This window comes from Capra hircus, chromosome 13 (assembly GCF_001704415.2).
Source record: "Capra hircus breed San Clemente chromosome 13, ASM170441v1, whole genome shotgun sequence".
Taxonomy (NCBI): Eukaryota; Metazoa; Chordata; class Mammalia; order Artiodactyla; family Bovidae; genus Capra; species Capra hircus.
Genome location: NC_030820.1, coordinates 39,128,413 through 39,150,767, shown reverse-complemented (window position 1 = coordinate 39,150,767; position 22,355 = coordinate 39,128,413). Strand labels below are relative to the sequence as shown.

Below are 22,355 nucleotides of genomic sequence, written 5' to 3'. Positions count from 1 at the left end.
AGAATGACATTTCTCAGTTTAGGACATCACTGGGCAGGTGATACCCATCCGTTTTGGATATTATAAACTATTCTGGATCTCCTTTAATTTACCCATCAGGTAGGTGAAGCTAGATACTGGAGGCTGTAAGTGTTCTGCCTGTAAAATTATTTCCTAAGCAGAGTAAATGATTATTAAGATTCTCACATGGCAGGGACCATCTCAAGGCTTGGAGACCAGAGAAATATCTCCACTAGGGTTCTCTGGTAGACAGAGAAGAAACCAAAGAAGGGAGGTCCATGGGACTTCATATTTCTCAAGGGAGCTTGACCCTGACACAGAAATAATGTGAAAATTTGTCTTCATAGAACATTCCGGAGACAGGTAATAAGGAGGAGGGGGGAAAAAAGTAGAAATACAGAGTGGCCAGCTGGCTTAAAGTTGCAGTGACCTCAAACCTAGAGATCGGAAGTCTTAGCCTAAGTCCCAGGTGCAAAATTAGGAGTGAACTCCAGGGGAATAATAAATGTAAGTGTGGTGAAGACTTGCATTTCATGGAATTAAAACCCTACAGGATCGGAAAGGACCTCAGAGGTTTTCAGGAGGGTTTACTGTGACACTCCCGGAAGAAGGAGCATCGTAATTACCCTTCAGTGGTTCAGAGCGGATCGTCTAGTTAGTGGCTTTCTCCCTCTGCCTGTTCCCCCTCCCTCCCAGTGCCCTCCTTTCTGCTGCATCCCGGGTAAGTCATTAGCACTTCCACCAGAGGCTGGACGGTGTGGGAGCACGGGGCAAGGGAACAAAACATGGCTCTTCAAAAAATAACAATGGCGATAATAAATCCAAACACTGGTTACGGAAAAGTTCAGAATTTGTATTGGGTTGGTCAAAAGGTTCATTCAAGTTTTTCCAGGAGCTAGTATGGAAAAACCCAATTGAACATCTTGGCCAACCCAATATTTAGCAGGAGGAATTTGAATAATTAGATTTACAGATGTCAGCACACTTGCTATTTTTTAACTCCATGATCAGAAAGTTTCCTATATCGTGATCTGAGGACCATTTGAAAGGCAGCATCCTGTTGCTGTTTCTAGTTGTAGCTTCTGTGGGTTAGGATAACATGCTGGTCTACATCCAGAAGCATCGTATATGGTTGTGTTATTTAATCCCTATCTACACCCTGGTGGAGGGGACTTTGGTAGGTACTTTTTGAAGGTATCCATCATCCATTTGACATAATTTACTGAGCACCTGCTAAGTGTCGAACATTGTCCCAGACACTGGGACCCATCAGCGAACAAAAAGGCAAAACATTCCGGCCCTTGTGGAGTTTGCAATATAGCTGAAGGATTCAGAATCAACCATTTTAAAGGCAAATTGTGTATTTACAAGGATTTCAGTAATAAGGAAAACAACAGAGGAAAAGGACTGGAGTGTCCTGGAGAATTGGTTGCAGACAATTGGGTGGTCAGAATAGGTCTCGTGGAAAAATGTAAGTCGCTCAGTGGTGTCCAACTCTGCAACCCCATGAACTGTAGCCCACCAGGCTCCTCTGTCCATGGAATTCTCCAGATAAGAGTACTGGAGTGGGTTGCCCTGCCCTTCTCCGGGGATCCTCCCAAACGAGGGATCGAACCTGGGTCTCCTGCAATGCAGGCAGATTCTTTACCATTTGAGCCACCAGGGAGCAAAGACCTCCAACGTGGGGACTTGCCTCTTGTGTTCAAGAATCATCAAGGAGGCTGGTGAGGCTACAGTGGAGAGAACAAGGGCAAACATATTAAAAGAGGGGGTTAGAAGTGTCAGCAGAAAAGGACAGGCTTCAGATTAGATGGAGCATATGGAACTTTCTGTGATGACAGAATCCTTCTGCAGCTGGCCTGTCTGATAGGAGAGCTATGAGTTACACACGGCTAGTCGGCCACTTGAAAAGTGGCTCAAGTAATTGAAGGGCTGAACCTTAATCCCCTTGAACTGTAATTAATTGAAACTTAAGCAGCCACATGTGGCTCGCGGTTGCCACGCTGGACAGAGCAGCTCCTGGCTGCTGGTGAGTTGACATGATCTGATTCACGTTTTTGCAGTGTTTCTGGTGACTGGGCCGATAGCATGGATGGGGGTGAAGAACAGGGGCAGAGGCACCAGGTGACCGAGTGCTAGCCACATGCAGGTCCCCGCAGAATCAGGCCGGCAGAGTGTTACTCTCTCTCTCTTCTCTTCTGAAACACACCTGGCCTGGAGACTGACAGGAAACCTTGGCCACCCTGACTGAATTACATTCCTCGTGAGACAATGATTGGGAACACTGGTATTTCCCGGGAATTGTGTCATTTGGAAAGACAGAAAGTGAGGGAAGGCGTGTGAATGGATTGACTGTCCTCTGTCAGCCAGAACTTGGCGTTAGACTGATTTTAACCCAAAACTCCAGTGAGCCTGGTTTAGCCAAGCACAATCTACAGTCAAATCCCTCAAAGCACAGAGAGATGAAGTCCCCTTTGTGGTGGGGGCAGAATCTTAACCTCCGTCGACCTGGCTCCAAACCCAGACCCCTTCTGACGGTGCTCTCTGATGATGTCCTTACCAAAACTCCGAAGTTTATAGTCTGGTTTTAAAAGTACTGGGTCAAAATGAGCCTGGTTCTGCTGGCAAGGTGGCTGCTGTTTTTGTCACTGTTTGACAGCAAAATCAGCCTTTTTTCACAGAGGAAAGAGGATCCTTCTTCATGGGTCTAAAATTAACACCCCCACAACCCCCACTGAGAACAATTTCCTCCCTCCTTCCTGGCGAAACAGGGACATTGTTTCTAGAGGTAGGGAGCCTCATCACGCCTGTACCCACGCTTTGCTCAGGAAATTAAAATGAGTGGAAGCTGAGTGATAATGAAATGGCATTTTCTAGAAAGGATGTTGTCAAAGACTGATTCTGTGGGGACAGAAACATTGACACTTGCCTTGATCGCTCCAAAGACCTTTGCTTCATCAACCTCGGGTGTTAGAGGGCTGGGTGGGTCTGAGACCCTCACCCCAGGGAGGCACCCAGCCTTTAGCTCCCTTCAGCGGGTTGCCTGTTCTGATGTAAGTACAGTCACCAAGCTCCCCTGCCCTGGAGAGTCACTCAGAACCTGAGTGTAGGTGGTGTCTGGGTCAGCAGACTCGTCCCAGATGTCTGGAATAGGCCAGCATCCTCCCAACCCTGCCATTTACTCTGAACTTGCATTTGCATCTCCTAAAGAGCATCTGAACCCACAAAAAAGCCCACCACTTCCCTTTTCTACTGTTTAGCAGAAAAAGGACAGCACATAAATGAGGGCATTTAGGCTTCTGTATGAAAAAGCAGGGGAAGGATAAACTGGGAGTTTGGGATTAACAGATACACACTACCATATACAAAATAGATAATTAACAAGGACAACACAGGGGACTCTACTCAATATTCTGTAATAACTATATGGGAAAAGAATCTAAAAAAGAATGGATATAAGTATAAATGAATCACTGTGCTGTACACCTGAAACTAATACAACATTGTAAATCATCTGTATGCTCATATAAAATAAATTTTAGAAAATGAAATTCATACTCATTTGCTAAAAATTTCCTTTGTTCATTCCCCAGAAGTTTTTTTCCTGGGAGTCCGTAGGTTGAAATCAAGGTGAGATTACTGAACTTCAGATGAGAGCTAAGGAGAAAGAAGAAGAAGAAAAAAAAGGTAAAGCACAATTCTGTGAAAGTTCATTGTAATTCAATTGAACCTTATTTCACAAGTCTTCTGATTGTTGCTGCTTTCTTTGACCGTAGCAACTCTTTTTGCAAAAACCTTTCAAGAGAACCAACCATTTAAAGGAGAAAGAGGGCATTGGAACAGCTAATGACAGGAACTTCCCAAACTGCTGGCCAGTGAAGACAGAACATTAATTTAAAAAATTTGCTTTTCAGAGTAAAACAAAATCAAACTCCAAATTAGGAGGAAGCGGGTAGATTTAGTATAAGTCAAAGTTGGGAAGATCTCCTGGAGAAGGGATAGGCTACCCACTCCAGTATTCATGGGCTTCCCTCGTGGCTCAGATGGTAAAGAATCCACATGTAATGTGTGAGACCTGGGTTCAATCCCTGGGTTGGGAAAATCCCCTGGAGGAGGGCACGGCAACTCACTCCAGTACTCCTGACTAGAGAATCCCCATGAACAGAGGAGCCTGGTGGGTTACAGTCCATGGGGTCACAAAGAGTCTGACATGACTGAGCAACTAAGCCTGCGTGCGCGTGCGCGCCCGTGCGCACGCACACACACACACACACACACACACACACACACACACACACACACACGCAAAGTTTGAGTTTCAGATGACTTCTGAGAAACGGCATGGAACCCTAACCACCACAGTGAAAACTTGCTGAGTGCTTGCACTCAGGGGTTCTGCGAGGCCCTCCCCAAGTCCTTGAAGCAGCACTATTACTACCCTGACTTTATTGTGTGGAACGGAGACAAAGCGATTTGCCAAAGACAGTACACCCAGGAAGTCTGCAGGTAGGATGTGAACCATGTCGTTTGGCTCCAGCATCTTCTCACCTAACCTTGGTCTCCACTGCCCTGTAAGACCCCAAACTGTGGACAGGGATGCAAAAGTCATCTAATTCCCGCAGTCAACAATAGATTTATGACTTTCAGATGTTTGTAACTACTCATATTAGGAGGCCACAGCATCACAGAGGGGAGAATGCTGGAGGATTCCTTTCGAGAGCAAAGCTGCCTTGTATTTATTCGCATCAGGCTTTCCAGGGCTCAAGGTGCGATTATGGGCATCGTCATAGAGATTAATCTTCAAGACAAATTCTGCCGGAGGTGGGAGGCAGGTTTGCATTTATCTGTATTTCAGACTGAAGAAAATCAAGGTTGAAAACGGTAGATAATTTCTTCATGGTCAGGAAGGTCAGAAACAGCTGGACCAGAAATGAAAGCCTTGCCTTCTGACCCCAAGTAGCACCGGTTGCATTCATTCAGCCAGGTTTCCCGGAGACCAGTGCTCTGGGGGATGGTGAGCAGTCCACTCAGTACACACGTTAAGTGGGTGCTTCTCAGCGCTCCGTCCCTCTAGGTTTCCCTGAAATATTTACAGCTCTCCTACTGGGCAGATCTACCCTCCAGCTAGAGTCAGCTACATTTTCTGGGTGAGCTGATCTTCTGCTGGCCTTCAGCAGGACAAGGAACGTATTTTTTTTCCCTAAAAATATCTTCTTGGTTCACCCCTCCCCTTACACCAACGAACGCCAAAAAAGAAACCATCTCCAAGTTAGAGAAGAACACCCGCCCTCCTTACCCAGGAGGGAACTGGAAAACTTCCAAACGTGGAAATGCTATCAATTTGCTGACAATCTGTTAAGTACCATTAAAAGCCGGAGCCTTTTGGTGAAGGCACACACGGCCGGCAATGGAATAAATTCAACTGCACCTGACATTTAAAAGTAGCTAAATATTATGAAAGGGTCTGCTCTAAAGTCTCTAGGGATGTGTGTCATTTAAAGGCGAATATTCTTATTTGATACAAAGAAAACCAAGAACATCTATCCTCTAACAGTAATAATTTTGAATCCATTCAAATAACATAAAGGTTACAATTAACCCCAACTACTTAGGGCGGCCAGTCTGCAAACACACCAATCATAGGCCTTTGATTTCTTACCATTTAACGGAAAATGCAAATAATAATATGTGTTTATCCTCACATGTGGTCAAAATTTATTTGGGCTTTGGAGGCTAAGTGATCAAAATGTGGTTTATGTTATATAAATAACATCTATATGCAGGCCTCTTTCACATCTCTGTATGAATAGGAGGCTTAGTGATTATTCAGCGATATCTTTTACAACAAAAACAATCTCTTTGGCACTGAATAATTTGAAGTAACAACATGGACCACTTGTAGAATGACTTTAATTTGCCAAATCACTGCCCTACATTACCCAGAATTATATTACACAGTTAAAGGTTTCAACAAAAGATTAGAGGAGGAGCATTTTCTTAATTTTCATCTGTTCATTAATTTTTATCTATTTTTATTTACTCCTCTGCTTTAGCCTCAGCCAAATTCCTTCTGTGGTCTTCCTTGTGGCTTCTCTGACTCCTCATCCACTCTTCAGGGTTGCCATTTCACCCTTTATCATCCTCCTTACTATGCCCTTTCTCATTTTCAACTGAGAACACCTCCCATGTCATAAGGAAAACAGAAAAGAAGCCCCCCTGGCAGGACCCCTCCCCCATTTCCCTTTTTGCGAGCTCCACATACTCCAACAAGAGCAATCTTCCTTCCCCCTCCGATTCAGAGGAGAGAGGTCTCCCATTAATCCTGCCTCCTCTTCAAGCTCCCCTCCTGCCTCTCCCAGCAAATTTCTCTTTTAACTGCGCTTAAGAAGCCTGAAAGTGACCTGTCTCGTGCTGATAAGGTGGAGCTATGCCGTCAGCAGACCCTGTTCTCTGCTTCTCAGTGCGTCTTCCACCCCTAGAGTCACCTCAGGTCCAAGGCGGCTCCTGGAGTCCAGCCATCACATCCACCCCACGTCCACATTATAGGCAGACGGCAGGAGGAATGGGTAGGAAGGGCTGCTCTTTAAGGAGCTTCCCTAAAAGTCTCACGTGGTGTGTCCGCTGACACAGCAGAACTTAGCGACAAGGCCCTACGTAGCAGCAAGGGAGGCTGGGAAACGTGGGTTTTCAAAGAGAAACACACTGGGTTTTCCAAGAACCACACTGCCCAGGGTTCTGTTATCAAGGCAAAGTACATAATAAATACTGGGCAGCAGCTAGAAGTCTCTATGCACTGACTTGTAAAGGAATGGCGGGTGGGAGTGAGGGAAGATCCTCATATTATCCAGGGTCCAGGCAGGAAGTGGACAGTCGACTCCACAGGGGGTTTGACTGAAGAAAGGCAGAGATGTGTGCAGGGTTCTGGGGCTCACCCATGGACTAGCAATGGTGGGTAAGGTGCCACTGCTGATGGTAATCCTGAGGAGGGAGGGCTGGAGGAAATAGGGACGGGTGGGTCCATGGAGGAGGCCCCGTCCAGGAGCTAACATATAGAACTCTCAATCTGAGATGGCACTGCCTTGAGGTTCTCCTTGAAGACTGCTTTCTTCACCATCTCCTCCTCCATGGCCCAACTACCCTTTGCCAAGCTTCCCAGGCTCCATGCTCAGCCTGGGATTGGCCAGGTGATGGAACTGACCACCATGACTTCATCTTACGTCTTTAAATTATACTTTTTTTTTCTGAGCTAGAAATCTAATTTCCAGACGCCCATCAGTCCTAATGTGGCCACTCCACAGGCATACTAAATTCAGTATGTGTCCAAACAATGGGCCTGTAGCCCCATCCCACTTCTCTTTCAACTTCATCAAACACATGGTCAACAGACCACCTCTTAAGTTAGGAACCTGGGGCTCCTACCCTCCCTCTCCTTCCCCACAACTGGTCACCACGTCCAGTTATGTTTGCATTGTCCACGTCTCTTGAACACCCGACACCTGCCATTCCCAGGACACACTGCCTTAGCTCACCTTCTTGCCTAGAGAAAACAGTCCCAGGGTTAGTCTCTCTGGCACAAGTATCTCTCCTGTCTATCTTCCTGGGAACTCTTTTTAAATTAAATCCAAGCTCAATTGTTCCTGGCTTAAAGTCCATATGTCTGCTCAACACTTTGGTGAATGCAGAGCAGTGTGGCTAGGACCATGAGGTCACGGGTCAGACTGTCTTACTGGACTCCTGTCTGGAGCACTTTCTAGCTCTTTGGCCTCAGGCAAGTTATTCAACCTTTCTGTGGCTCAGTTTCTGGCCTGTGAAATGAAAATAATAAAGCCTTATTCCTCATATGAGCGATGTGAGGATGAGATTAAATAGCACCTATAAAATGCTGAGAATATTTCCTGCTACACTGAACATTTTCAATGCATGTTAATTATTTTTATGACCAAAACATTAAGTTCAAATTCATGAGCATGGTATCTCAGTTCCTATGTTTGGGGCATAACCTTGCCTTCCCACTCTTCTTTGAAAGTCACTCTTCTTGCTGTTCCATGAAGTTCTTGCCTCTTTCATGCCTTTATATGAAATTACCACCAGCATTTCCATTTTATCTCTAACCTCATATCTTTCTGTGATAGCTATCTCAGTCATCCTGATTTAGAAACATCCAAATATTTAATTTCTTAAATTTATAACTGAGTATAAGATACTCTTCAGTTCAGTTCAGTTCAGTTGCTCAGTCTGAGTTTTTGCGACCCCATGAACTGCAGCACGCCAGGCCTCCCTATCCATCACCAATTCCTGGAGTTCACTCAAACTCATGTCCATCGAGTCAGTGATGCCATCCAGCCATCTCATCCTCTGTCATCCCCTTTTCCTCCTGCCCCAATCCCTCCCAGCATCAGAGTCTTTTCCAATGAGTCAACTCTTCACATGAGGTGGCCAAAGTACCAGAGTTTCAACTTTAGCATCATTCCTTCCAAAGAAATCCCAGGGCTGATCTCCTTCAGAATGGACTTGTTGGATCTCCTTCCATTCCAGGGGACTCTCAAGAGTCTTCTCCAACACCACAGTTCAAAGGCATCAATTCTTTGGCACTCATCTTTCTTTACAGTCCAACTCTCACATCCATACACAACCACTGGAAAAACCATAGCCTTGACTAGATGGACCTTTGTTGGCAAAGTAATGTCTCTGCTTTTTAATATGGTATGTAGGTTGGTCATAACTTTCCTTCCAAGGAGTAAGCATCTTTTAAATTCATGGCTGCAATCACCATCTGCAGTGATTCTGGAGCCCCAAAAAATAAAGTCTGACACTGTTTCCACCGTTTCCTCATCTATTTCCCATGAAATGATGGCACTTAGATAGTCATAATACTCTTAGTTATAGTACTCTTAGGTACTCTTAGAATACTCTGAGAGAGTTATAAAATACTCTTAGATAGTTATGGTGGCTCAGACAGTAAATAATCCACCAGTAATGTGGGAGACCTGGTTTCGATTCCCACGTTGGGAAGATCCTCTGGAGAAAGAAATGGCAACCCACTCCAGTATTCTTGCCTGAAGAATCCCATGGACAGAAGAGCCTGGCAGGCTACAGTCCCTGGGGTCGCCAAGAGTCAGACACGACTGAGCAACTTTCACAAGAGTATCAGTCCACAATCATCATACTTTTTAATCACATACATATAGATCTTAGCTTTTCTTCAGATGAAATATGGGGATAAAACATTTAAGGCTTTTATTCTTTCAATATTCAAAATTCAATATTATTTCAATATTCAAAAAGTTCCTGCACACAGAAGAGGGGATCACAGGGGCATTTGGGTATGGACATGTGGCAGAAGCAGTGGCACCTCGGAAAAGGCACTATCTTGGGTCTCACACTATCGATCGGCTTTATGCGTGAAAACAAAATCTAGCATCACTGTGAGCCCTCCACTCTGAAATCAAAGGTCATCATGTCATGGAACCAAAAAAAAAAAAAGTTCAAGTGAAGTGCTCAGGCCAATGAAACATTAAACAAGTGCACCTGCATTTTCACAGCAGATAATTCCAGTGGGATTTCATGTTGCTGTGGATACAGAGGGAGGAAGGGCTCAAAGACACTTGTGAGGCAGGGAGGGATTAGAGTATCCAGGGAAATAAGTAAAAGGTATTGCGTTTCGTTCCATGCTTTGGAAGGACAGCTACAGAATTAGGTCTAAACATTCTTATCCTTCACATAAAGAGGGTCACATTGCCAAGTTATGGTGAACACGATAAAAGAAACACAATGCTTCTCAGGTTGCTTACCCTTCTAGGCAGTAGAAACCTGTCAATCTGCCAGTGAATGCGTATTATTTTTAATTTTTATGTTTTTGCTGATTTCCTTGGGGGGGGGTGCAAATTAGGACAACCAAAGCAAGTAATTTAATTAACCGTTTCCATTAACGGTTTTATTCAAACAAACAGATAATGTGGAGGGAAACCAATTATCCCATATCAATCTAAATGCTACAATTTAATTTACTAAAATCTCTGCTTTCTGAATTGCTCAGCACAATGACAAAAATATTTGCCAACTGAACGGTGAATCCCAGCTCGAGATGGATATTTAACCTAACTGCACATTTGACTAGTCCAAGAATAACTCACACTTAATCTGGTCTTAATGATACCACGTAATTTCACAAAATGAATAAAATGATGGAATTTCAAAGATAGGAGTTATGTGGACTTCCCATATGAGAGGAAAACTACAGGGAGAAAGCAAATTGAAGCAAAATCTTTCTTGTGAGTAGAGAACCTCTTAAGAGAATCTAGCTTTTCCTTTGGAAAATGTTTAAGTTCCTTCTGCAATATTTTTTTCTGCTTAGATCACAAAAGAGACTTTTGGACCACATCCTTGGCCACTGACTTCATTTTTGTTGTGTGAGTGAAAATGACACACAGCAGCTGCCTGTGTGGCCACAAAGCTGTTGGTAACAGCACACTCTGACCCCCGGGGAAAACTGGATGGGGAGAAGCCTGTGATCAATGACCCTAAGCCCTTTGAAAAGGGACGCAGTCAGCCTTCACCGAGTGGATGCCATCCTGCATGTCTCCCCTGCTCCTGGAAGCCCCTGGAGGAACCAGGATGGAGCCCAGAGGAAAAGGCCAAGGAAGAAGTTGCTTAAACCTGCCCGCATCGAGGCTTGTGTGTGGGCTCAAGGATCTCTTATCAACACTGGATCCACAATTAGGCATGACGGCCTGCCTGGCATGACCTTGGTGCTCTGTGGATTCTCCAGGGACCTGGCAGTGGAGTAAGGCTGGTGGTTAGGATAAGGGGAGTTGGGCGGGGGAGATTTGGGGAGCACGATCTCAGAGGAAAAGCTTATGTATCTGTGCATGAAGGTTAAAACATAATCCTCACCAAAAAAAACACAAAAGAAAATGAATATAATGCTTGAAATGTCCATTGAACAAGTGAGAACAAAATATGGGAGTTCCAACGAAAAGAACAAAATAAAATTGAGTTTTGCTTTATGATTTAGAGGAAATGATTTAAGATGTTTTCCTCTCTACATACATGAAGTAAAAATGTCATTCCCTTCTCCAGTGGACCATGTTTTTGTCAGAACTCTCCACCATGACCTGTCCATCTTGGGTGGCCCTACAAGGCATGGATTATAGTTAGACAAGGCTGTGGTCCATGTGATCAGACTGGTTAGTTTTCTATGATTGTGGTTTTCATCCTGTCTGCTCTCTGATGGAGAAGGATAAGAGGCAAATAAAACATGGTCCACCGGAGAAGGAAATGGCAAACCACTTCAGTATTCTTGTCTTTAGAACCCCATGAACACTATGAAAAGGCAAAAAGATAGGACACTGAAAAATGAATTCCCCAGGTCAGCAGGTGTCCAATAAGCTACTAGAGATCAGTGGAGAAATAACTCCAAAAAGAATGAAGAGATGGAGCCAGAGCAAAAACAACACCCAATTGTGGATGTGACTGGTGATGGAAGTAAAGTCTAATGCTGTAAAGAGCAATATTACACAGGAACCTGTAATGTTAGGTCCATGAATCAAGGCAAATTGGAAGTGGTCAAACAGGAAATGGCAAGAGTGAACATCAACATTTTAGGAATCAATGAACCAAAATGGACTCGAATGGGTGAATTTAACTCAGAGGACCATTATATTTACTACTGTGGGCAAGAATCCCTTAGAAGAAATGTAGTCATCATAGTCAACAAAACAGTCTGAAATGCAGTATTTGGATACAGTCTCAAAAACAACAGAATGATCTCTGTTTCCAAGGCAAACCGTTCAATATCATGCTAATCCAAGTCTATGTCCTGACCAGTAATGCTGAAGAAGCTGAAGTTGAATGGTTCAATGAAGACCTACAAGATCTTCTAGAACTAAAACCCCCCAAAAATGTCCTTCTTATAGGGGACTACAATGCAAAAGTAGGAAGTCAAGAAATACCTGGAGTAACAGGCAAATTTGGCCTTGGTGTGCAGAATAAAGCAGGGCAAAGGCTAATAGAGGTTTGCCAAGAGAATGTACTGGTCATAGCAAACAGCCTCTTCCAACAACACAAGAGAAGACTCTACACATGGACATCACCAGATGGCCAATACTGAAATCAGATTGATTATATTGTTTGCAGCCAAAGATGGAGAAGCTCCATACAGTCAGCAAAAACAAGAATGGGAGCTGACTGTGGCTCAGATCATGAACTCCTCATTGCCAAATTCAGACTTAAATTGAAGAAAATAGGAAAAACAACTAGAACATTCAGGTATGACCTAAATCAAATCCCTTATGATTATACAGTGGAAGTGAGAAATAAATTCAAGGGGTCAGATCTGATAGAGTGCCTGAAGAACTGTGGAAGGAGGTTCATGACATTGTACAGGAGGCAGTGATCAAGACCATCCCCAAGAAAAGAAAGGCAAAATGGTTGTCTAAGGAGGCCTTACAAATAGCTGTGAAAAGAAGAGAAGCAAAAGGCAAAAGAGAAAAGGAAATATATACCCACTTGAATGTAGAGTTCCAAAGAATAGCAACAAGAGATAAGAAAGCCTTCCTCGGTGATCAATGCAAAGAAATAGAGGAAATCAATAGAATGGGAAAGACTAGAGATCTCTTCAAGAAAATTAGAGATACCAAGGGAACATTTCATGCAAAGATGGGCTCAATAAAGGACGGAAATGGTATGGACCTAACAGAAGCAGAAGATATTAAGTAGAGGTGGCAACAATACACAGAACTAAACAAAGAAGATCTTCATGACTCAGATAATCACAATGGTGTGATCACTCACCTAGAGCCAGACATCCTGGAATGTGAAGTCAAGTGGGCCTTAGGAAGCATCACTATGAACAAAGCTAGTGGAGGTGGTGGAATTCCAGTTGAGCTATTTCAAATCCTAAAAGATGATGCTGTGAAAGTACTGTACTCAATATGCCAGCAAATTTGGAAAACTCAGCAATGGCCACAGGACTGGAAAACGTCAGTTTTCATTCCAATCCCAAAGAAAGGCAATGCCAAAGTATTCTCAAACTACTGCACACTTACACTCATCTCACATGCTAGCAAAGTAGTGATCAAAATGCTCCAAGCCAGGCTTCAACAGTACATGAACTGTGAACTTCCAGATGTTCAAACTGGATTTAGAAAAGGCAGAGGAACCAGAGATCAAATTGCCAACATCCGTTGGATCAAAGAAAAAGCAAGAGAGTTCCAGAAAAACATCTATTTCTGCTTTACTGATTATGCCAATGCCTTTGACTGTGTGGATCACAACAAACTGTGGAAAATTCTTCACGAGATGGGAACACCAGACCATGTGACCTGCCTCCTGAGAAATCTGTATGCAGGTCAAGAAGCAACAGTTAGAACTGGACATGGAAAAACAGACTGGTTCCAAATCAGGAAAGGAATATGTCAAAGCTGTATTTTGTCACCCTGCTTATTTAACTTATATGCAGAGTACATCATGAGAAATGCTGGGATGGATGAAACACAAGCTGAAATCAAGATTGCTAGGAGAAATATCAATAACCTCAGATATGCAGATGATGTCACACTTATGGCAGAAAACAAAGAACTAAAGAGCCACCTGATGAAAGTGAATGAGGAGTGAGAAAAAGTTGGCTTAAAACTTAACATTTCTACTAAGATCATGGCATCCGGTCCCACCCCTTCATGGCAAATAGATGGGAAAACAATGGAAACGGTGAGAGACTTTATTTTGGGGGGCTCCAAAATCACTGCAGATGGTGACTGCAGCTGTGAAATTAAAAGATGCTTGCTCCTTGGAAGAAAAGTTACGACCAACTTAGATGGTATATTAAAAAGCAGAGACGTTACTTTGCCACAAAGGTCTGTCTAGTTAAAGCTATGGTTTTTCCACTGGTCAGGTATGGATGTGAGAGCTGGACTATAAAGAAAGCTGAGTCCTGAAGAATTGATGCTTTTGAACTGTGGTGTTGGAGAAGACTCTTGAGAGTCCCTAGGACTGCAAGGAGATCCAACCAGTCCATTCTAAAGGAGATTGGTCCTGGATGTTCTTTGGAAGGAATGATGCTAAAGCTGAAACTCCAGTACTTTGGCCACCTGATGTGAAGAACTGACTCGTTGGAAAATACCCTGATGCTGGGAAGGACAGACTGAAGGCAGTAAGAGAATGAGGATGAAATGGCTGGATGGCGTCACTGACTCAATGGATATGAATCTGAGTAAACTCTGGGAGTTGGTGATGGACAGGGAAGCCTGGAGTGCTTCCTGGGGGTCGCAAAGTCCATGGGGTCACAAATAGACACAACTAAGTGACCGAACTGAATTGAAAAATGCCATACATTTATCCTCTGAGCATGTGCAAGGTGTAAATACCAAGATGGCACCTGTAAAAGGCAAACTGGAAACCCTTCACACACAAGAGGTAGAAAAGTACAAGGCCGAATCAGAATCATCCCTCAAGACTGGAAAAAACAAGCATTGTGGGAATTCAATAGCAAATGAGAGGTGGCTTCCCTGGTGGTCAAGTGGCTAAGAACCTGCCTGCCAATGTAGGAGACACAGGTTCAGTCCCTGGTCTGGGAGGATTCCACGTGCCACGGAGCAGCTAAGGCTGTGGGCCACAAGGACTGAATCCCATGCACCCTAGAGCCTGTGCTCTGCAACGAGAAGCCACCACAATGGGAGGCCCATGTACTGCAACGAAGAGTAGCCCCCACTCACTGCAACTAGAGAAAGACCATGCAGCAACAGAGACCCAGCCCAGCCAAAAATAAAATAGAAATAAATAGAAAGACCCAGATAGTTTTTAAAAAGCAAGTGAGATCACTTCTGGGTGCGGAGGGTGAGGAGGGTGCTATGCTTTGGGCACATACTAGAGGTTAGGAAAGCTTTATTGACACAGTCAGGGCAGGTTTCCTCATGCTCGGCAGGTATCTTCTTGGGCCTTCATTCTTAATGGCGAATAGTTGAAGCATGAAGCTTCATGAAATGCTTTCTACTGGGTCCAATTCAACACATAAATACTATGAACCTGGGGGCAATGGCTTCAGCTATGCAATGTTTAATGATACGTTAATAATTATGCCTGGTAAGCCCCAAAGTAACAATGTGACTTAGAAGTTATATGATTTGTTGAGAATCAGAAAATGTGGTTTGGAAGACACAGCCCATAAAAACAGCTCAATTACAATGAGCAATCAGGGTTGGGGGGAATAGGTTTCCTTATGGGTAAGACTGCCAAGTTTAAGGAAAAGTCTCCATAAACGGTGATTAAACCTGGCTGTGTGTCAAAATTACCTGGACAGTCTTAAAAATACACATTCCTTGGGTGCACTGCAACTCTGTTGGATCATTTCCACAGGAACAGGGTCTCAGGAAGCTGTCTTTTTATAACTACAACCTAGTCACCCTTACCCAGAAAAGCAGCTTTGATTATAGAATTGTAGAGTTTGGAATTTTTGCAAACTGTTGCTTATACAAAAAGTTGTTGTTGTTTTAGTCACTAAGTCGTGTCCGACTCTTTTGCTTACCAGGCTCCCCTGTCCATGGGATTTCCCAGGCAAGAGTACTGGAGTGGGTTGTCATTTCCTTCTCCAGGGGATCTTCCCTACCCAGGAACCTTCTTGCCCACTTTGTTCCCACTGAGGTTTCTGGTGAAGCAGAATGCCTGGGATCTCTCTAAAGCCTCCAGGATGCCTGGGGACAGAGGTGGCAGGAGATCAGGAGAGCCTCCTGACACAGTTTTCTCTTCTTGCCTCTCTTTCCTCTGCCTTTGTCTAGACCTGCCCACTTCGTTAAAGGGCTGCTGCTGCTGCTAAGTCACTTCAGTTGCGTCCGACTCTGTGAGACCCCAGAGACGGCAGCCCACCAGGCTCTGCATCCCTGAGATTCTGCAGGCAAGAACACTGGAGTGGGTTGCCATTTCCTTCTCCAATGCATGAAAGTGAAAAGTGAAAGTGAAGTCGCTCAGTTGCTTCAGACTCTTGGTGACCCCATGGACTGCAGCCCTCCAGGCTCCTCCGTCTATGGGATTTTCCAGGCAAGAGTACTGGAGTAGGGTGCCATTGCCTTCTCCATCATTAAAGGGCAATGGTATGAATATTAAGAAAAGAGAACATAGACTTCCCTGGTGGTCCAGTGGTTAAGACTCCATGCTCCCAGTGCAGGGGGCTGGGTTCCATCCTTGGTCAGGGAACTAGATCCTGCCTGCCACAACTAAGGCTGGGCGCAGCCAAATAAATAAATAAGTATTTTTAAAAACAGAAAGAAGGAGAACAAACAAAAGAAACCAGGTTAGGAGGGGACCCCCCCCCTCACACACACACACACACATTCCCTGTAAATGGTCCTCCTGCCTCAGTGCTTTCTTGCCTTCTCTGCCCAGGGTTACCCCCTGACCATGGCAGCTTGAGGGACAGGATGGAAGCATAGCCCAAGAGTGACCAGATGGACAAGAACTGGTGGGTAAATATCTGCTTCCTTGAGCACAGAGGGACTGCTCCCGGCTGTGACCCTGCAGGTCCTGGCAGCACTGAGCCTCAGTGTCTACAATGACCCAAAGGCATGTGATCTGGGGGCTTTGTTGGCTTTCCTGCCTGTCCCATCTCACCTGCTCACTCAGGTGGTTCTCAGAGACTGCCTCCAAATAAACTACTGGCACCAAATTCTTTGTTTTCAGCATTTACAGGAATGTAAACCAAGATAGGGGCCGATGTCATCATTTGAAAATGAGTTGATTGTAGAGGCTGGAGGCCGAGCAGATGACTCTGTTACTGGTCCACATGTGTGGTTTATGTTTCGTGCCATTATGGAGAAAGCGCTTCCCATTTAACATCTTTCACCCTGGGGGCTCAGAAAACCCACAAAACACGGCAGTTAGCTGATCCCCAAAAAGGCCTGACATTGCTCAGAGAGGCTGCTTTCCTTTTGCTCTGGGAGCCTCTAAAGTGAGCCACTGGAGATGAGAAAAGATCTCCTGCAGGGAGCAGGAAGGAATGACATCAGTAAACCATGATACTTTCATTTAACCTTAGTCACAGGCTACCTCAGAGATACTGTGGATTTGGTTCCAGACCCACAATAAAGCCAATATCCCAATAAAGTGAGTCACCTGTATTTTTTTTTTTTTTTGGTTTACAAGTGCACACAAAAATTATGTTTACCAAATACTATAGTCTATTCAGTGCACAATAACATGATGTCTACAAAAACAACGTACTACCTAAAAAATACGTTTTTCCTATAAAATGCTAACCATCATCTGACAATGCAGGGCTTCCACAAACCTTCAATTTGTAAAAAAAAAAAAAATGCAGTATCTGCAAAATGCAGGAAAACCCAGGGATGCCTGTGCGCTTCAATACTAGGAACAGATTAGGAAAGCTGATGGTGACGAGGACGCTCTGGATCAGTCTTTTCTGGATGCGGGATGCCAGCTCCTTCTGCCTGGGGAGGCACTGTCCCCGCCCCTCACCTTCCATCTCCCCAGGCCATCAGAGGGGCCTCTGTACCAGCCCTTCTCCCCTCTCCCCACACCCCCACCACAGGCCTCATCGTGATGCCAATGCAACAAGATGTGATATGTGACCTGCCCCAGGGATCTCTTGCCTGCTCCACAGCAGGTGCCACGGCCTGGCCGCCACCTCGCATTTCCGGGGTACCCAGAGGGCGATCGGAGCCAGCACAGGGCCCTCAATCCCTGGGGCAGAGGCCAGCAGCACACAACAGGACAGCCAGCAACCTGTTCGCTGCGGTTCAGCTCTTAGATCAGCACGTAAGCACTACTTAATGAATCACCTAATTAGTGACAGGCCACACTGAAGACCTCAGCTGTCCTCAGACAAAGGTGGAGATAAGAAGCCTCATTAAGTTGTAAGCGCTTGGCTGTAGCCGCCAGATCCACAGTTAACGCTGGGCACGGCATAGTCCTGCGCCACCTGATAGCGTGTGTTCCGGTCACGTGGCACAACTGCAGCTTCACAAACGTGCCCTGTAGCTCCAAGCTGTTCTTAGTTACCTTGAAATGCCCACAGGGATGTGGGATCAAGGCCCAGGTCGAAAACCAGAAATTTCACCCTGGGGTGAGATGACACGGTGGGAATTTTGACACCTCTTCCTGGGGGCAGGAGTGGAAGACGAGGCAGTGGGGGACCTGGCGCCCACTGGAGCGCCCTGAGAACCAAAGGGCATCTTCCTCCACCCACCCAGAGTTATGGGGACACCACCCGGGGCTGCTTTCAGTCACTGTCATCTCAGGGTTCATTCATGCGTTTCTCCAGGGCCATTAGAGGCTCCTCGAGAGATTCTTTACATCAGAATTGAATTAGGAAAGATTTTAAAGTAATGGATTAAAAGGAGCTGCTCCATAATTGGGAGTAAATAATATAATACACAAGGCATAGAGACACATGAGCTGAAACAGAATCAAACAGTAAATGCTTCAGCTCAGTGGCTTGATGACAAAGACAGAAGGAAGAAGCTGTTGTGAACAATTCTGGAAGATAAAATGTCTATCTGGGCCACTGACAGTGGCGGGGCCTGAGGCCCTTTCTAATAAGCTCCCAGGTGATGCTTATCTTGCTGGAGTCCAGACCAAACTTTCGAGTAAAAAGGACAGAAGACATAAAATGAGTTCATGGACCCGGTTCTTATCCCACGCCCCTTTTTTGGTAGAGCATGTCCATAATTCTTTGTAAAAACTGATTTTGGAGTACCGTTGTAGAAAGCCCAACATTGTCAAAGCATTGCATTTGGGGAGTTCCGCAGGAACAAGGAGCTGGTAAAAATATGACTGGCTATGAGGAAAGAGGTCCCTTGCTTTCTGGAAAGAGCTTTCTGACTTCCTTGCAAAGCTCTCCTTTAGGACATGGCATCTCCCTGACAGGTGATGGAAGCTCCCCTCTGGACCTGGCTGTTGATCTGAGAACAGGGAGTTCCCTTTAGACTAAACTCTGACAGAGTTGGTGGAGCTCCTGGTGTGACAGCACCTCAGGGTTGGCAGGACTGGGGGTCCCCTGCCCTGACCCTCCCTCAGCAGGGGAGGAGGGCAGGACTGCAGCTCTGGTTGGCCATAGAAGGGCACTGATGGCTGAGGCCAAGAGCTTTCTGCCAAAAACCAGTGTTTGGGGTTTTAAGCAGAAGGACCAGGAAGGATAAGACCAAACAACTACACTGCCTAAAACAACACCTTTCGGTCCCAAAGGGCCAGGCAGCCAAACAAACACCACCTATCAATCATGAGAACTACAATTTTAATATAGCTCATGTCCATCACCTGAATGTCTTGGGCATGATGAAAACACAGCAAAAGGGTCTTAAAAGTTCCCTTTCCCCTCCACTTCACTGCCCTCTGTTCCACAGATGAGTGGGGGTTTTCTACTCTATGCCCCCCACCTCAAGAAAGCTCCCTGGCATGCCTGCTGTCCTCCCCCTGCCCAGCCCCTGGTCCCCACCATGGGGGCACACGTCCCGACAAGGTGGGTGGTGGGGAAGGAGGCCAGGATGTGCCCGCCAGGTGGGGTCTGGGGGCCTGAACACGTTCCCTCCTCTGCCCCCTGTGGAGTTGCTCAGGCACAGTGCCCTCAGAAGACAGATGCACAGACCTGGTGTGGGGGACGGGGGGCAAGTTAGCTGAGCTCCCCCTCCACCTTGAGCCACCCTGCCCCTTTCCCCTTTGTATCAGCCAGCTAGGGCTGGCTCAGGAGGGTCGACAGAGATCATAGAAAGTCTGAGGCCACTCAACTCAGCTCCAGAAGATTCACCAGGACCAGGAGGACATGGACACACATGGCGGGTGGTGTGTGTCTCTAGAAATGCCTGCCAGTCATGTCACTGGGCACTGGAAGGCCCAGGAGGGCTTGCCCTCATGAGGACAAGAAGAAGTCACCAAGCGATCCACTAGCCTGATGACCAGACAGGAAGGGGTGTCCTCTGAGCAGGTGTGGCTGCGGGTGGGTAGCAGCTGAGGACCAGACAGAATGTTGTACTAAAATCCAAAACCCCAAACATCCCCTCAACACTCCCTCCTCATGTAGAGCTCACACCTGGATATCTGTGTTAGTTGGTGAAAGTGAAAGTTGCTCAGCTGTGTCTGACTCTTTGTGATCTTCTTTGCGATTCTCCAGGTCAGAATACTGGAGTGAGTAGCCTTTCCCTTCTCCAGGGGATCTTCCCAACCCAGGGATAGAACCCAGGTCTCCTGTATTGCAGGCGAATTCTTTACCAGCTGAGCCACCAGAGAAGCCCAAGAATACTGAAGTGGGTAGCCTATCCCTTCTCCAGCGGATCTTCCCGATCCAGGAATCGAGCTGGGGTCTCCTAGTTGCAGGCGAGCTATGAGGGAAGCCCCCTGATGTGTTAATTGGTGACTGGACAAATCACATCAACATCCTAGTAGCGTCATGGCACTTGGGGAAAGAAGAACATGACAAGGCCAAGAACTTCTGCAAGGGCTGCTTTTGGTATCTGAAGGGGAGACCCAAGGTGCTTTGCAGTTTTTCTGCATGCAAATAATGTAAGAACAAAGAGTTGGGTTTGCTTTGTCACCAGATGACAGGGTGACCAGATTTTCTGGAAAAAGAGGTTGCTGTACTGGGCCTCAGATGGATTTTCTGGAAACTACGGGGCCCCACCTGGGTTTAATAACACAGAGCAGGAGCACAGGAGGGCGACTCCTAAATCTTGCCTCCAAAATGTGGATTTAATCCTTACTGGAGGTCAGTGCTTGGTGAAAACTGTGTTTCTTCCATTTCATTCCAACTCGAATCATTTATAAAATCCATTTCAAATGGCAGTTAAACTGTTAAGTAAAATCTACAGCAGGTTACTATGGTGATTGCTGATTTGAAATAATTAGAGAACATAATGAGAGAACTATTTCCTCTCTTCGGGATTAGATATCCGTAAACTGATACTGGTCTATTTTTAGTGGACGTAATCTGTGCAACGATGATAGAGAACCACGAGTGCTTTAAAATGCTTTAAAAAGGTCTGTCTGATTGAGGAATTTAATCAACCAAGTACTTACATCAAAATTTATACCTGTCTTTATTAAATATAAGTTGATTCCATAAAAAGAAAATTATATGTGTATATATCAATGTAATCATTTTAAACGAGACATAATGACTGGATATATAGCTAAATTAAGATTTAAGATCTGTTTATGATAACTTCTTCTCTACTATAATTTCACAACTCCACCCAGATCATTAATCATTCAAAAACGGCTGTACACAACTATTGTTCAGAATCTTAGGTGAGGAGTCCTGTCAGAACAGGGAAGACTTCAGACTACAGAATGGCACAGGCAGCGAAAAGGAAGTTTCCTGAGTGCATCTCACGACTCCTTTCTTGCAATGCAAGATTGTGGTAAACTGACCACAGTATTTAAAGCCTGTGAACTTTGTTCTAATTTCAATAAAGACAGGAGACTTATGGGACTTCCCTGGCTGTCCAGTGGCTAAGACTCCGTGCTCCCAATGCAGGGGGCCCAGGTTCAATCCCTGCTAAGAGAACTAGATCCTGCATGCTGCATCTTACAGTTGGCATGAATGTTGCAACGAAGATGGAAGATTCTGCGTGCCGCAACCAAGACTCAGCACTACCAAATATATATATATATATATTTCTTTTTTTTTTTTAATTAGGACTTCGCTGGTGGTACAGTGGATCTGAATCTGCCTGCCAACGCAGATGACATGGGGTCAATCCCTGGTCCAGGAAGATTCCACATGCCTCAGAGCAACTAAACCCACACACCACAACTATTGAGCTGGCACCCAGAGCCTGTGCTCTTCAGAAGAGAAGCCAGCACACCACAGCAAAGAGTAGCCCCTGCTCACCACAACTAGAGAAAGCCCATGCCCAGCAATGGTGACCCAGCACAACCAAAAATTAATTAATTAAAAAAATTAAAGACAGGTGACTTATATCTGGTTAACTAAGGGTGTGTTCTGAATAACTGAACAAACTGGCTAGGAAGCAAAAAAAAAATCTTCCATTAAATGTGAGGTCAAATGAGTACACTAATCACCTGCGGTTAGCTCATCCCCCTGTCCACCAGGAACAAATACCTTCTAGGGGTCCTTTCCTCTGCCCCTTTCCTTGCTTAGCCCTCACCAATCAGCTAGTGGGGATACCTTTCCCCCTTAGCCCACTCCCCTCTTAGCACCTGCAGTTTTGAATGGTAGCCAAAGTTTTCTCATGTGATCCTGAACAAAAGATTTGGGGAAAGAAATATTCTCCTAACTTAGGAGTCTGCATTTCCTCCAAACCAGGGTCTTTGAAAACACGTGGAGACTTTTTATAAAAGTAACCTGGGTCTGGGAGAAGCCAGCTACACACTGGCAGTTCCGTGCTGTGGTG

At 45.3% G+C, this 22,355-nt stretch overlaps 1 protein-coding gene across 1 annotated transcript in view; it reads right to left on the bottom strand.

The window, feature by feature from the left end:
* The window catches only part of CFAP61 (cilia and flagella associated protein 61), a 243,028-nt gene that overhangs the window by 81,234 nt on the left and 139,439 nt on the right, over window positions 1–22,355 (bottom strand). Inside the window, exon 19 of the mRNA XM_018057258.1 lies at window positions 3,559–3,657. Within this exon, the coding sequence (XP_017912747.1) occupies window positions 3,559–3,657 (99 nt within the window). The remainder of the gene's footprint in view (window positions 1–3,558; window positions 3,658–22,355) is intronic.